This window comes from Planococcus citri, chromosome 1 (genome assembly GCF_950023065.1).
Source record: "Planococcus citri chromosome 1, ihPlaCitr1.1, whole genome shotgun sequence".
NCBI classification, from domain to species: Eukaryota; Metazoa; Arthropoda; class Insecta; order Hemiptera; family Pseudococcidae; genus Planococcus; species Planococcus citri.
Window position 1 is genome coordinate 7,655,635 of NC_088677.1, and position 17,285 is coordinate 7,672,919.

At 28.4% G+C, this 17,285-nt stretch overlaps 1 protein-coding gene across 2 annotated transcripts; it reads left to right on the forward strand.

Moving 5' to 3' along the window:
• On the forward strand, positions 1-14,933 carry LOC135846414 (PC-esterase domain-containing protein 1A-like). 2 transcript variants are annotated; one of them, XM_065365497.1, is made up of 9 exons: positions 1-237; positions 618-697; positions 773-859; positions 930-1,072; positions 1,137-1,287; positions 1,443-1,570; positions 1,674-1,747; positions 2,031-2,267; positions 13,769-14,933. In XM_065365497.1, exons 1-9 carry the CDS (start codon positions 162-164, stop codon positions 14,182-14,184), a joined length of 1,392 nt encoding a protein of 463 aa, XP_065221569.1. In that variant the 5' UTR covers positions 1-161; the 3' UTR covers positions 14,185-14,933. The 2 variants fall into 2 exon arrangements, with proteins under 2 accessions (XP_065221569.1, XP_065221578.1); XM_065365506.1 differs by lacking the exon at positions 1-237 and adding an exon at positions 268-526.
• Positions 14,934-17,285: the final 2,352 nt, after the last annotated feature.

Consider the following 17,285-nt stretch of genomic DNA (forward strand, 5'->3'; position numbering starts at 1 on the left):
TTTTTTCAAAAATTTTTATGTACATAAAAAACAGCTGAAGAGACCAATTTTGACGAAGAAAAAGTGCCATAATAACGTAATTCAAGATGAAAAATTAATCAAAAAAGTTCGCATTAAAGGTTGTATCGATCAATGAAGTATTTTCGCGAATATTTACCATAATGGCGGACACATTTTCCAGCGATAATATCCGAGAACTGTTCAACGAAAAGTTTATTTTTATGTTGGGAGATTCGAGTAAATACCGCTTATTTTACTACATTCTACCTTTATTTCGAACATTTATCGAATACTTATTCTATTCTACGATCAAGTAACGTAGTAGCTGTATATTCAAATTCTAGAGTAATAAAAGGAGTAAAGTAACGTAACGTAACTCGTGATCAATCGATCACTCAAAACACTCAATTCTTATCAAGAATTTCATTCGTAATTTAGTAATTAACGTAGGCGAAAAATTAAATATCATGTTCAGCATGGAAAACTATAAGCTTGAGGATAAGTTTAGGATAAGAATGAATACTTCGTAAGTGTTTTAAGCACGAAGAAAAGACAATAATCAGCGCCGGTTAATGTAAGATCAACGTTCATTTTACTGACATTTTTATTGTTTTCAGATATGCGGGCAACTTACAAGGATTTCGTGCAGTTGATAAACAAGAACTCTTTACTCGATTTACGTGAACTTCGCAGAAGGGTATTTATAATTACGAAATATTTGAAGAGTTTTTAGTTCGATGGATTGACTGTTTTGTGTGTTGTGATGTTTCAGGGAGAAGAAGAATTTCAAGGTGATCGCCGAATCGTTCATTCGGGTATGAGCAAAGGTCGTAGTTATGTCGAAGGACGAGAGTTCGTTGTACGTGAATTAGAATTTTAAAAATACGATGTTTCCATATTTACTCCAATAAAAATGGTAAATTTTACAGGAACACGGAGTTCACGTCGAATACCATTTTATAGCCAGATGTTACACGGAGGAAATCGAACGTTTCTTACGTAAGATAAAAGATGGATCGATGAAGACTCCCGATGTGTTCATTATGAACTCTTGCCTTTGGGATATATCCAGGTATATACGATGAAATATGATTACGAAGGCGAACAAATTGAAATTTCGGTACATTTTGCAACAGGTGGGGGCCTCATGGTGTAGATGCGTATAAAGAAAACATGACTAAGTTAATGCATCTCTTGAAAGAATGTCTTCCGAGTCAGACTCTGTTCATTTGGACTACGACATTACCTGTATCGTCGCTTATACGTGGAGGATTATTAATCAAACAAGTAGGTTTCCATTCAGGAATGGAATTTACTTCGTAATAGAATTTTGATAAACATTGCTTATCGTTTTTTATGACGTTTTAATGAAATATAATGCAATCGTACGCGATAATGAAGTAAATACCGGAACGATTTTACGTTGTTTTGTTTTTCAATAGATAGATTTCTTACAAGACATGTTGAGATTCGAGGTAATGGAGGCGAATATATTTTGTCGTCAATTGATCGTCTCGCACGGTTACGATGTCTTGGATACGCATTACTATCTACGTATGCAAGTTCATCGGTATGGATTTTTATTGAAATAAATATGAAATCAAGTACTTACGAGTATATTGGAGAAGAGTTTTGGGTTTTAAAATACCAATTATGTTATGGTTGTATTTTAGACGTTTCCCAGATGGCTTGCATTACGCTCCTTTGCCAGTTCGTCTCATAACTAATTTAATACTGACTCACGTTTGTAAGTTGAAAAGTATCTCGGTGTATTGATTTACAGTAAACTTCGCTTATTATTATAACGGTTAATGTTATAAATCGCTTTATGTTATTAAAATCGTCTGGTCCCGATCTTTTATATCCCATTACATTTCAATCGGTTTATGTTATAAGTCGCTTAATGTTATTAAAATGGGCTGGGACAAACGTTATAACATTAAGCGAAGTTTACTGTATTTATTTATCAATCTATCTATCTGAAACGCAATCTAGAAACTCGCTTTCATCGATGGTGTTTTATTTCGCAGGTTTATCGTGGGATATACCACTCCCTGGTAGAGCTAAAGGTGTCGCTTTGGAGCGAGTGATTAACCACTGCACTTTACAAGCGAGCTCAAGAGCAAACGATGTGGTGTTACCGACAGTACCGGACTGTCTAAATGTAAACGGCAATCAAGCCGATAATAATGAGACTGAAGCGCAACCGGTGCCACGGAGAAATGTGGCAAGGCCGCATATGAAACGTCGTGGAACAAAAAGAAATGGTAAATGTTTTTCTCTGTGTAAGAGAATCGTGTTAACTATGTTGTACAGTAAACTTCGCTTATTATTATAACGGTTAATGTTATAAATCGCTTTATGTTATTAAAATCGTCTGGTCCCGATCTTTTATATCCCATTACATTTCAATCGGTTTATGTTATAAGTCGCTTAATGTTATTAAAATGGGCTGGGACAAACGTTATAACATTAAGCGAAGTTTACTGTATTTTTGAATATTGATCGAATAGTCGTATAAGTGACTCGAATTAGGGATTCGGAAAAGGGTATGAATTTAAAAGTAAGCCTTAGAGCAGATAAAATGAATGCAAATTCTCTCTGAAACTTGTACAAGGCTCTAATTGGTTACTTTTCGAGTAATCAAGTTAAATGTAACTTTTGGTTACTATATTTGAACCTTTTGGTGGCTTAAATTTAATTTTCAGCTTTTTTTTCACTGAAAAATTGACACTTTTTGCATAAAGTTTCAAAAAGTTTCAATTTTTTCCCAAAAATTTGGAAAAAAGTCAAATTTTTGATGAAAATTGAGAAAATGTGATACTATTTCTCTAAAAATATCTAAAAAGTCTTGCGTTTTGCTAAAATTTTCAAAGTTTTGTTTTTCGTAAAAGTCCTCTTTTTTTTAAGAGATTCTATTTTTCTCAAAAATAACGAAAAAATCTCATCCCAAGTCTTACTTTTTTCCAAAAGTTTACGATTATCATTTCTTTTTAACAAAATTGCTAAAACGTTTCACTCTATTCAAAAAATCACTCAAAAGTTGCTTTTTACCATCATAAAATATTTTACTAAAAGTACCTAATTTTTGCCATAAATGACTAAAAAAACTATCGCTTATTTGTCAATGATCCAAAAAGTCCTACTTTTTGCAAAAATTCAAAATTGTTAAAGTCTTGCTTTTTATTAAAAATTGCCAAAAATTTCGCGTTTTCATAAATTGACAAGAACTCCAAAAATTCTCACTTTTTTCCAAAAATTACATATCCAAAATCTCGACTTTTTTTTGACAAAAATTAAATATTTTCTTTCGCCAAAAATTGCCAAAATATTCTGCTTTCTGCTAACTGTGCTAAATTTTCCAAAGACTTAATGTTTTCCAGAAAGTGACCAACATTTTTGATTTTTTGCAGGATTGCTAAAAAATTTAACTTTTCTAAAGTGCCCAAATTTTGAAAAAATATCATTTTTTGTCTCTATTTACCTGTTAAAAAATCTTGTTTTTTGCTAAAATTGTAAGTTACAAAAAAATCTCGCTTTTTTTGCAAAATTGATAAGAAAAAATTTCTTTTTTTTTCAGGAATTACCCAAAAGACTTGCTTTTTATCGAAACACAAAATAGAAAGAACAAAAAGTTCCCCCTTTTTGCTAGAAATTGTCAAAAATCATTTTTGTATTTGAAAAATCGACCCTAATTTTTGTTTTTTAATAAAGTGGCAAAAAATCTCAAAAAGTCTCACTTCTTGAAAAAGTCTTGTTTGGTCGACAAAAATTGCAAAAAAAATTTCATTCTCTGCTAATTATCGCCAAAAAGTCCTAATTTTTGCTTGAATTGTCAAAAGTTATTGCATTTTGAAAAATCGACAATAATTTCTATTTGCTTTTTTTTGACAAAAATCTCAAAAAGTTTCATTACTTTCCAAAAATTGTCCAAAATCTTCTTTGTTTGAAGCTTGCTTTTTGATAAAAATTCTTATAATACTTAAAGGTTTGCTTTTTTCCCAAGTCTCAATTTTTGCCAGAAATTGCCAAAAAGTATCATTTTCTTGTCAATCTTGCTTTTTGCCAAAAAAAATTCAAAAATTCTCGTTTTTTGAAAATTGACAAAAATTTTGCTTTTTTACAAAAATTGCTGAAAAAATGAACTTTTTATTCAAAATGTTTCCAAAAGACTCATTTTTTATCGAAACAAATTTGCAGAGACAACAACTCCCCTTTTTTGCCAGAAATTGTCAAAAAAAATCATGTTTGTGTAAATAATTTTTTCAAGTCTGATTTTTGTTTAAATTGTAAAAGTTTTGATTTTTGTCGAAAGTTGTCAAAAATTTTCATCTTGAAAAATTGAGAATAATTTTTGTTTTTTTATTAAAGTGGCTAATTTTTTTTTTGACAAAAATTCTCAAAAAGTCATTTTTTTTAAACAATATTGCATTGTCCAAAATCTTGTTTGTTTGACGTAAAATTACAAAAAGTATCATTTTCTGTCAATTATTGTCAAAAAGTCATGATTTTTGCTTACATTGTCAAAGTTTTGCTTTTTGAAGAATTAATTTATCTTAGTTTTGTATTAAAATGGCTTGAAGTTATTTTTTTTTGTCAAAAAATCTCGAAAAGTCTCACTTCTCTCCAAAAATTGTTCAAAATTCGGTTTGATTGACGAAAATTTCAAAAAATATCATTTTCTGCCAATTATTAGTCCTGCTTTTTGCTTAAATGGTCAAAAGTTGTCAAAAATGTTTGCGTTTTAAAATATCGAAAATAATTTTGATTTGTTTTTTTTTTTTTGCAAAAAATCTCAAAAAGTCTCAATTTTTGTCAGAAATTGCCAAAAAGTATCATTTTCTTGTCAATCTTGCTTTTTGCCAAAAAAGGTAAAAAATTCTCTTTTTTTTGAAAATTTACTGAAAGTGTTGCTTTTTTGCAAAAAATTTGCTAGAACAAAAACTTATCTTTTTTGTCTGAAATTGTCAAAAAAAATCATGTTTGTGTAAATAATTCCTTTCAAGTTCTGATTTTTGTTTAAAAATTGTAAAAGTTTTGATTTTTGGAAATCGACATTGTTTTTTATATTGAAGTGGCTAAATTTTTTTTTGACAAAAATTCTCAAAAATTCATTTTTTTCAAACAATATTGTATTGTTCAAAATCTAGTTTGTTTGACGTAAAATTACAAAAAATATCATTTTCTGTCAATTATTGTCAAAAAGTCCTGCTTTTTGCTTAAATTGTCAAAGTTTTGCTTTTTGAAAAATTAATTAATTTCAGTTTTGTATGGCTTAAAGTTGTTTTTTTTTTGCCAAAAATCTCAAAAAGTTTCATTACTTTCCAAAAATTGTCCAAAATCTTCTTTGTTTGAAGCTTGCTTTTTGATAAAAATTCTTATAATACTTAAAGGTTTGCTTTTTTCCCAAGTCTCAATTTTTGCCAGAAATTGCCAAAAAGTATCATTTTCTTGTCAATCTTGCTTTTTGCCAAAAAAAATTCAAAAATTCTCGTTTTTTGAAAATTGACAAAAATTTTGCTTTTTTACAAAAATTGCTGAAAAAATGAACTTTTTATTCAAAATGTTTCCAAAAGACTCATTTTTTATCGAAACAAATTTGCAGAGACAACAACTCCCCTTTTTTGCCAGAAATTGTCAAAAAAAATCATGTTTGTGTAAATAATTTTTTCAAGTCTGATTTTTGTTTAAATTGTAAAAGTTTTGATTTTTGTCGAAAGTTGTCAAAAATTTTCATCTTGAAAAATTGAGAATAATTTTTGTTTTTTTATTAAAGTGGCTAATTTTTTTTTTGACAAAAATTCTCAAAAAGTCATTTTTTTTAAACAATATTGCATTGTCCAAAATCTTGTTTGTTTGACGTAAAATTACAAAAAGTATCATTTTCTGTCAATTATTGTCAAAAAGTCATGATTTTTGCTTACATTGTCAAAGTTTTGCTTTTTGAAGAATTAATTTATCTTAGTTTTGTATTAAAATGGCTTGAAGTTATTTTTTTTTGTCAAAAAATCTCGAAAAGTCTCACTTCTCTCCAAAAATTGTTCAAAATTCGGTTTGATTGACGAAAATTTCAAAAAATATCATTTTCTGCCAATTATTAGTCCTGCTTTTTGCTTAAATGGTCAAAAGTTGTCAAAAATGTTTGCGTTTTAAAATATCGAAAATAATTTTGATTTGTTTTTTTTTTTTTGCAAAAAATCTCAAAAAGTCTCAATTTTTGTCAGAAATTGCCAAAAAGTATCATTTTCTTGTCAATCTTGCTTTTTGCCAAAAAAGGTAAAAAATTCTCTTTTTTTTGAAAATTTACTGAAAGTGTTGCTTTTTTGCAAAAAATTTGCTAGAACAAAAACTTATCTTTTTTGTCTGAAATTGTCAAAAAAAATCATGTTTGTGTAAATAATTCCTTTCAAGTTCTGATTTTTGTTTAAAAATTGTAAAAGTTTTGATTTTTGGAAATCGACATTGTTTTTTATATTGAAGTGGCTAAATTTTTTTTTGACAAAAATTCTCAAAAATTCATTTTTTTCAAACAATATTGTATTGTTCAAAATCTAGTTTGTTTGACGTAAAATTACAAAAAATATCATTTTCTGTCAATTATTGTCAAAAAGTCCTGCTTTTTGCTTAAATTGTCAAAGTTTTGCTTTTTGAAAAATTAATTAATTTCAGTTTTGTATGGCTTAAAGTTGTTTTTTTTTTGCCAAAAATCTCAAAAAGTTTCATTACTTTCCAAAAATTGTCCAAAATCTTCTTTGTTTGAAGCTTGCTTTTTGATAAAAATTCTTATAATACTTAAAGGTTTGCTTTTTTCCCAAGTCTCAATTTTTGCCAGAAATTGCCAAAAAGTATCATTTTCTTGTCAATCTTGCTTTTTGCCAAAAAAAATTCAAAAATTCTCGTTTTTTGAAAATTGACAAAAATTTTGCTTTTTTACAAAAATTGCTGAAAAAATGAACTTTTTATTCAAAATGTTTCCAAAAGACTCATTTTTTATCGAAACAAATTTGCAGAGACAACAACTCCCCTTTTTTGCCAGAAATTGTCAAAAAAAATCATGTTTGTGTAAATAATTTTTTCAAGTCTGATTTTTGTTTAAATTGTAAAAGTTTTGATTTTTGTCGAAAGTTGTCAAAAATTTTCATCTTGAAAAATTGAGAATAATTTTTGTTTTTTTATTAAAGTGGCTAATTTTTTTTTTGACAAAAATTCTCAAAAAGTCATTTTTTTTAAACAATATTGCATTGTCCAAAATCTTGTTTGTTTGACGTAAAATTACAAAAAGTATCATTTTCTGTCAATTATTGTCAAAAAGTCATGATTTTTGCTTACATTGTCAAAGTTTTGCTTTTTGAAGAATTAATTTATCTTAGTTTTGTATTAAAATGGCTTGAAGTTATTTTTTTTTGTCAAAAAATCTCGAAAAGTCTCACTTCTCTCCAAAAATTGTTCAAAATTCGGTTTGATTGACGAAAATTTCAAAAAATATCATTTTCTGCCAATTATTAGTCCTGCTTTTTGCTTAAATGGTCAAAAGTTGTCAAAAATGTTTGCGTTTTAAAATATCGAAAATAATTTTGATTTGTTTTTTTTTTTTTGCAAAAAATCTCAAAAAGTCTCAATTTTTGTCAGAAATTGCCAAAAAGTATCATTTTCTTGTCAATCTTGCTTTTTGCCAAAAAAGGTAAAAAATTCTCTTTTTTTTGAAAATTTACTGAAAGTGTTGCTTTTTTGCAAAAAATTTGCTAGAACAAAAACTTATCTTTTTTGTCTGAAATTGTCAAAAAAAATCATGTTTGTGTAAATAATTCCTTTCAAGTTCTGATTTTTGTTTAAAAATTGTAAAAGTTTTGATTTTTGGAAATCGACATTGTTTTTTATATTGAAGTGGCTAAATTTTTTTTTGACAAAAATTCTCAAAAATTCATTTTTTTCAAACAATATTGTATTGTTCAAAATCTAGTTTGTTTGACGTAAAATTACAAAAAATATCATTTTCTGTCAATTATTGTCAAAAAGTCCTGCTTTTTGCTTAAATTGTCAAAGTTTTGCTTTTTGAAAAATTAATTAATTTCAGTTTTGTATGGCTTAAAGTTGTTTTTTTTTTGCCAAAAAAATCTCAAAAAGTCTCACTTCTCTCCGAAAATTGTCCAAAATCTTGTTTGTTTGACAATTGCAAAATGATATCATTTTTTTTTCAATTATTGACAAAAACCATGCTTTTTATCAAAACTGTCAAAGTGTTGCTTTTTGACCAAACTTACTTTCTGATAAACATTTCTGAAATAAGGATTTTTCAATAATACCAAAAGTCTCGATTTTCGCGGGAAATTGCCAAAAAGTATCATTTTCTCGTCAATAATTCCGAAAAATTCTTGCTAAATTTCAAACGTTTTCGTTTTTTCGAAAATTAACAAAAATAAAATCGTTTTTTAGCAAAACATTAAAAAATTAAACTTATTTTCCATAAAATCAAGCCCCAAAGTTTTTTTAACCGTTGTCTAAAAAATCTTACGTTTTTCGACAAAAATTGCTAAAGAATTTTTTTGCCAAAAATTGCCAAAAAATCCTGTTTTTTTTCAATAATTTACAAAAATTCTTGTTTTTAACTAATTTTTCAAAAAAAGTTCATTTTTGTGTCAATAATTCTCAAAAAGTCCTGTTTTTGGCTAAAATTGTCCTCTTGCTTTTTTTAAAGAGTTCTCATTTTTAAAAAAATTGAAATTTTCGTTTTCAAAGTTTCTCTTTTTTTCAAAAATTACGAAAAAATCTCATCCCAAGTGTTGCTTTTTTCCAAAAATTTACAATAATTATTTCTTCTTAACAAAATTACTCAAAAGTCGCTTTTTACTTTAACAAAATATTACTAAAAGTACCTGTTTTTTGCTATAAATGACTAAAAAACTATCGCTTATTTATCAATGAGCTCAAAAAATCCTACTTTTTGCAGAAATTGTCAAAATCTTGCTTTTTATTAAAAATTGCCAAAAATTTCACGTTTTCATAAATTGGCAAAAACTCCAAAAATTATTGAAAATCTCGATTTTTTGACAAAAGTTATTGCCAAAAATTGCCAAAATATTCTGCTTTTTGCTAACTCCTATCAATTTTCTATAGACCTATTTTTTTTCCAGAAAGTGACCGAAATTCTTGCTTTCTAAAAAGATTGCCTAAAAATTCAACTTTCCTAGAGTACTCGAACTTTGAAAAACAGTTTTTTTATCTCTATTTTACCTGTTTAAAAATTTTGCTTTTTGTTAAAATTGCTAACAAAATTTCACATTTTCTCAAAAATGACCCAGAAGACTTATTTTTTTTTATCGAAACACAAAGTTCGAACAAAAAATGCCCCCGTTTTTGCCACTGAACTTTGGAGGGGGCGGGGGGGAGGGCAAAAAATCTCAAAAAGTCACACTTCTTAAAAATTGCCCAAAATCTTGTTTGTTCGACAAAAATTGCAAAAAAATATCATTTACTGCCAATGTATCATCAAAAAGTCCTGCTTTTTGCTTCAATTGTCAAAAGTTGTCAAAAAATTTGTGTTTTGAAAAATCGACAATAATTTTTATTTGCTTTTTTTTGAAAAAATCTGAAAAAGTCTCACTTCTTTCCAAAAATTGTCCAAAATCTTGTTTGCTCTGAAGCTTGCTTTTAGATGAAAATTCTTATAATACTTGAAGGTTTACTTTTTTTTCGATAATAGTTCCAAAAGTTTCGATTATTGCCAAAAATTGCCAGAAAGTATCATTTTCTTGTCAATAATTTTCTAAAGTCTTGCTTTTTGTCAAAAAAAAATTCAAAAATTCTCGTTTTTTAAAAAATTGACAAAAAATTTTGTTTTTTGGAGAATTGCTAAAAAAATTCACTTTTTCAAAATTTATCCAAAAGACTCATTTTTTATCGAAACTAAATTTGCAAAAACAAAAAGTTCCCTTTTTTGCCAGAAATTGTCAATAATCATTTTTGTATCAATAATTCTCCAAAAGTCCTACTTTTTGCTTAAATTTTCAAAATTTTGGTTTTTGTCAAAAGTTGTCAAAAACTATTGCTTTTTGAAAAATCGACAATTTTTGTTTTTTATTAAACTGGCAAAAAATCTCACTTCTTAAAAATTGCATAATAATATCTTGTTTGTTCGACAAAAATTGCAAAAAAATATCATTTTCTGCCAATTATTGCCAAAATTTTCTGCTTTTTGCTTAAATTGTCAAAAGTTGTCAAAAACGTTTGCGTTTTGAAAAATCAACAATAATTTTTATTTGTTTTTTTTTTTTGAAAAAAATCTCAAAAAGTCTCACTTTTTTCCAAAAATTGTCCAAAATCTTGTTATAGTTTGAAGCTTGCTTTTTGATGAAAATTCCTATAATACTTATAGGTTCCAAAAGTCTTTCTTTTTGGCAAAAAAATTCAAAAATCCTCGTTTTTTTGAAAATTGACAAAAAATTTTGCATTTTTGCAAAAATTGCTAAAAATGAACTTTTTATTCAAAATTTATCCTAAGACTCATTTTTTTATCAAAACAAAAATTTGCAAAAACAAAAACTTCCCTTTTTTGCCCGAAATTGTCAAAAAAAAACATGTTTGGTTTGTGTAAATAATTCCTTTCACGTTCTAATTTTTGTTTAAATTGTAAAGTTTTGATTTTTGTCAAAAGTTGTCAAAAATTTTCATCTTAAAAATCGACATAAAGTGGCTAAATTTGGGGGGGGGGGGTTGCAAAAATTCTCAAGAAGTCATTTTTTTCAACAATTGTATTGTCCAAAATCTTGTTTTTTTGACGTAAAATTACAAAAAATATAATTTTCTGTCAATTATTGTCAAAAAGTTTTGCTTTTTGAAAAATTGATTAATTTTAGCTTTGTATTAAAATGGCTTAAAGTTGTTTTTTTTTGCCAAAAAATTTCAAAGAATTCTCACTTCTCTCCGAAAATTGGCTGTCCAAAATCTTGTTTGTTCAACAATTGCAAACTGATATAATTTTTTTGCCAATTATTGACAAAAAACTATGCTTTTTACTAAAATTGTCAAAGTATTGCTTTTTGACAAAAATTGTGTGAAAAAAAAAGTTTTTTGTTACTTTAAATGTCTTGCTTTTTGACAAAAATGTAGAAGTCTTACATTTTGATTAAACATTCTGAAATAAAAATTTTTCAATAATACCCCAAAAGTCTCGATTTTCGCCGGAAATTGTCAAAAAGTATCATTTTCTCGTCAATAATTCCCAAAAAGTCTTGCTTTTCAATAAAGAAAAATTTCAAAAATTTTCGTTTTTTCAAAAATTTACAAACATAAAATAATTAAGCACCAAAGTTTTTCAAAACGTTGTGCAAAATATCTTACGTTTTTCGACCAAAATTGACAAAAAATCCTGTTTTTTGTTAAAATTGTCAAAATTTGTTTTTTTTCAATAATTGACAAAAAATTCTCGTCTTTAAAAAATTTACCAAAAAAAGTTTATTTTTGTGTCAATAATTACCGAAATGTCCTATTTTTGGCTAAAATTTTCCGTCTAGTTTTTTGTCAAGAATTACCTCGTTCTTTTAAAAATTGAAACTTTTGTTTTAGTGAATTGGCAAACTGTCATTTTTTGCAAAAAATTTTCAAGTATCATCTTTTTCAAAAATTGCCCAACAAATTTGATTTTTTTTTGCCAAAAACTGTCTTTATTTTGAAAAATTTACAATTATTTTTTTTAAGTGGCTAAAAATTGTGTTTTTTGGCGAGAAAAAATTTAAAAAAAGTCTAATTTTTTCCAAAAATTGTCTAAAATCTACTACAAAAAAATATAATTTTCTGCCAATTATTACCAAAAAGCCCTGCTGTTTGGTCAAATTGCCAAAAGATGTCAAAAACTTTGGCGTTTTGAAAAATTGACATTATAATTTTTTTTCTTAAAATGGCTAAAAGTTGTTTTTTTTGCAAAGAATTTCGAATAGTCTCACTTCTTTCCTAAAATTGTCCAAAATCTTGTTGGTGTGAAAAAAAAAACTATTTTCATGTCCCTAGTTACCTATTAAAAAGTCCTGCTTTTAGCCAAAAACGTAGAAGTCTTGATTTTTGATAAAAATTTCTATAATAAAGCTTTATTTTTTTTCAACATTTTCAAGTCTCGATTTTTTGGTAGAAATTGCCAAAAAGTATCATTTTCTTTTCAATAATTCTCAAAAGTCTTGTCTTTTTGACACAAAAAAGTTTCAGAATACACTCCTTTTTTTGCCAGAAATAAAGTAGATATCAAGAAATATTATTTTTGTCACAATAATTCCCTAAAAGTCCTGCTTTTTGCTTAAATTGTCAAAGTTTTGCTTTTTGTCAAAAGTTGTCAAAAAAATTTTCGTTTTGAAAAATCGACAAAAATTTTGATTTTTATTAAAAAATGGCTAAAAGTTGTTTTCTTTTTTGCAAAAAATTTCAAAAAGTCTCTTCTTTCCAAAAATTTTCAAAAATCCTGTTCGACAAAAATTGTGAAAAAAAAATGTTTTCAGTAGTTAGTTACCTACTTGAAAGTCCTAATTTTAGCTAAAAATGTAAAAGTCTTGGTTTTTGATGAAAATTACAAAAATAAAACTTTACTTTTTTCCATTAAGACTCTAAAGTCTCGATTTTTTGGCTAAAATTGCCAAAAAAATTACAAAAATTGACCAAAATTATCGCTTTTTAGCTAAACAGTAAAAAATTTAATTAATTTTCCAAAAAATTATGTCCCAAAGTTTTTCGAAACGATGTTCAAAAAATCTTACGTTTTCGACACAAATTGGAAAACTATTTTTTTAAACCAAAAATTGTCAAAAAAATTTGATTTTTTTCTAGAATTGTCAAAATTCTGGGTTTTGGTCAAAAATTAACAAAAATTTTCGTTCTTCAACTGCCAAAGAGTCTCACTTTTATGTATAGGTATCAATAATTTTTTTTCAAAAATTTTCCAAAAATCTCGATTTTTCGACAAAATTTACTAAATTTCTCACTTTTTTAAAAATTAATTTAAAAAATTTAGTTTTTAGTAAAATGATCAAAAATTTTCATTTTGTTGTAATAAATTCCATAAAGTCTCTTTTTTTCGAGAAGTGTAGGTACAAATGCCTGACTTTTGACAAAAGTTTGGAAAAATGATAATTTTTTAGCCAATAAGTCCCGCGTTTTGCTAAAATTGTCAAGGTTTTTGTTTTTGTCTAAAATCCTCGCTTTTTAGCAAAATGGATAAAAATAATATTTTTGCAAAAAAAATCCATAAAGTCTAAATTTATCCAAACATTGTTCAAAAGTTTCGCTTTTTTTGACACAAATTTTAAAAAATCATCATTTTTAAAAATCAATAAAAAACCATGTTTTTTTTTCAAGCAATCCATAGCATTATGTTTTCCAAAAATTGCCCAAAAATGTCATTTTTTAACTGAAATTGTGAAAAAGAATCATTTTTTCGCTAATAATTGCCAAAAAATCCTGCTTTTTGCTGAAATTGTTGAGGTCTTATTTTTGGCCAAAAATTGAAATTACTTTCATTTAACTTTTTCCCAAAAATGCCAAAGTCTCAATTTTTTTCTAAAATTGTCCAATAATGTCTCTCCAAAAAGCCCTTTTTTTGCCATAAGCTGCAAACAATCTCATTTTTGTGCCACAAATTGGCAAAAAGTTTCGTTTTTGCTACAGAAATTTGCAAAATATGTAGTTCAAATCTTTTAAAATTGAAAACCAGAAAATTTCAATTTCAATTTTGAAATTTTATGATTTTTTAAACGTATTTTTGGTTATCAAATTTCTTTTTACATTTCAGGTGCGTGGGTTCCACCGCCACGTAACAACGTCCAAGTCCAAGCTTGGGACACGAACAATCAAAACTGGGATGCAGCTCCAGCTGAAGGACCACAAAGCTGGGAAACCGAATCCGGAATGTGTCCAGCAGCTCCTCGCAACGAACCTCCCTGGGCTAATCCTCAGCCAGCACCAGCACCAGCACGACTGCCTCCGTGGAAACAACGACAACTCGAGCGAAACCAGAACCAAAACCAGATCCAGAACTTTTGGCAAGATTGTACCGGAGAAGACGATACTGCCCAGCAAGCTGATTGGAACGGGGATTACGAGTACAACGAACAATATCAACAAAGCTCGTACGCTGATTTTGATCGAGTCGGAGGACCTGTGCGTCAAAATCAAAAATTCAACAATAACCGCACCAGACCTTACTGAAAAGACTACGTATATTATTTGAAACTTGTTTCGTTATTATCTTTAATAATAATTGATAATTGATACCGAACTGAAAATACTATACTCGATGTGATAATTTATGATAACTCTTGTGCCTAATTTTGTATAAACTCGTCAACTCAATGACTCAAAATTTTCGCTTAGCTGAAAATTCGGTGTTGATGTTCTACCCCCTCCTCCCCCCTTGATTTGTTTTTTCTTCTTCCTATACTCCATGATAATATTTTTGAAGTTAACTTTCGCGTAACGTAAGTTTATTTACTATATAAGTGTTTTTCCTAGTTTTTCTCTTCTCTCATTTTTATTATTTTCATTCGATACATTCTCTTACTTTTTTGTTACTTAGTTTAGTGGTTTTTTTCCTTCTACTTTTTTTTTCTTTTACCATAAATATGTTATTTTACATTTATAAGTTTAAAACTTTTGTGATCGACGGGTTCAAGTCTATACGTTTACGTAATTTTTTCAACGTGCTTAGTCGTTAGGGTATGTTTGAAATTATTTTGCGTTTTTCATTTCCATTTTCCTAAGGTTAGTGTAAGCTGTTGATTGAAGGAGAAATTTCTAAGTTGTTTTGGTACGATATTCAGATATGAGATAAGTACGTTAAAATATGTGTTATGGTATTGAATAAGTATTCGATATGACTGTTTTCGTTATACGTTAACTGTGATATGTTTTTTTTCCTGCAGAAATTTGTTTTCGAATAAACTGTCGGGGTTTCGATATTTAATTTTATTTTTGATTGGAAATCTTTGCCAAATATTAATGTAGAAGTATAGAACTTCTATAAAATGTTACTAGAATTTCCAATAGTTCACTGGAAGCTTCAAAACGACTTGAAACCACGTGCAAATTTTGTGAGCGGAATGAAATTCGACTTTTCAATTTCAATTGATAAACTTTATGGAAATTTCAAGGGTCAAATGTATTTGCGGAAGGCATCAGGAAAGATGGTGGAAAAAAATCAGTACCTATTACTGGAATCAATTGAAGGGAAAAATTGTGAAATATTTACCCTAGACATTTTGGACATTTGGGATTGGACTTTGTTATTGTTGTGCAAAAGTAACCATGAGATATGTACACGAGAAATAAAGTAGATAAAGTACCCTATACGAGAACGTTGTATTACATATTAATCGTACAGATACATTGTAGGTACAGAGAATGAGAAACTACTTAGAGGTATAGAACAGTGTTGCCATTTGGTACAACAAATACCCCCGCAAATGGTAAATAATTAATTACACATTAAAACAAAATTATCAATGAACACAAACAAATTGACAATAAAATGCATAATAATTTCACAGTAAAATACAAATATTCCAAATGACAAATAATCAAAGTGATGTGAATACATCGGAAACGCATCGGAAACATAAATGATTATAGGAATATGCTTATGAAATTACAACGTAGTTGACGTAATCTATGATCGAATAAATATACATGGCACATAATAATACAACGTTTAATACATGATAAATTAGGTAAAATAATCGAATTAACAGGTAAGTAAAATAAAACAAATGGTATTACAACAATTCGAGTTTTAAGAACTGTAAAAAATCTCTAAAACGAGAACCTACAAGACTCTTAGTGAGACCATCGGCTTGTTGATTGGTTGAACCGACATGAAACAACGAGATAAAACCAGCTTCGACAAACTGATTGACAAAATGATATCGAACATCGAGGTGTTTGATTCTTCGGTTATTTTTAAAATTCTCAACTACGTGCATAGCACTCTGGCTATCGATACGAATAGGCACGGGAAACTCTAATCGGAAACGAATATCTTTGAACAAGTTTATCAACCAAATTACTTCGCTTACTAATGCGGATAAGGAAACATACTCCGCTTCGGTTGAAGATAACGTAACGATTGTTTGTTTTCGAGATGACCACAATACTGGATTACCGAAGACTTTGATTAAATTTCCCGATATTGATTTTCTACCTTCCTCATTAGCGTAATCTGAATCGCAAAACGCTTCAATAGGAGATAAGCTATCTAAGCTAAAACGTAATCTCATAGTAGAAGTGTATTTCAAATATCGGAGAACATTTAACAGGTAATCATAGTGTGCTTCGGTAGCTTTATCTTGATATCTACTGAAGAGAGATATGGCGTAACACAGATCCGGCCGACTACCGAGCATAATGTACATTAGACTTCCTAGAAGCGATTTGTAAGAATTATCCGAGATAAGTGGCCCATCTAAATTATCCAATACGGCATACAACTTGTTTTCCACAGGTTGTTTCATGATATAGCAATCCTGCATACCGTATTCTCGCAGTACCTTTTCTATCAAATCACGTTGATCAACAAACAATAACTTATTTTCACGATCATACTCGATACCCAAGTTCAGAAACTTCGACAATTGACCAAGGTCTTTGAGATTAAATTTTGACAATAAACGAGATACGAAATTATCAATTATTTCAATTGATCGACCAGCAATAAATAAATCGTCTACGAATACGACAAGTATTAAATCAAGATCATAATACAGACAATAATCGGCACTTGAATGGTTCAAACCTAACGACTCTAAATAATCTTTCAATTCCTCATACCATTCTCTAGAAGATTGACGTAAACCATAAATGGTTTTAAACAAACGTAAACATAAACCTTCGGCTTGAGGAGTACCATACAAAGGATGGCCACGAGGTATATTAATAAATATCGTTTCTTTCAAAGAACCGTACAGAAAAGCCGTATCAATATCAACATGACGAGTGAACCAATTCAATTTCAAAACAAGCGCTAATAATACTCGAACCGTAACTAAACGAGCGACAGGTGAATAAATATCATGAAAATCAATACCTGGTCGTTGCAAGAAACCTCTAGCGACAAGTCGAGCTCTGTATACATTATTACCTTTCTTTTTAAATACCCATGTAGTATCGATCAAGTGAGCATTTTCCGGTTTATCTGTTACTTCCCACACATGAAGTCTCTCCATCGAATCAATCTCTTTATTAATTGCTAAGTTCCATTCTTCCGAATCCTCCGCTTGCAAAACCTCATCATAAGACAAACCTTCAGAAGATAGGGC

Coding starts and splice junctions, on each gene's coding strand:
- LOC135846414 (XM_065365497.1), top strand. CDS start 162: ATGGCGGACACATTTTCCAGCGATAATATCCGAGAACTGTTCAACGAA. Junction 860..929: donor TCGAAGGACGAGAGTTCGTT/GTACGTGAATTA, acceptor TAAATTTTACAG/GAACACGGAGTTCACGTCGA. Junction 1,288..1,442: donor GAGGATTATTAATCAAACAA/GTAGGTTTCCAT, acceptor GTTTTTCAATAG/ATAGATTTCTTACAAGACAT.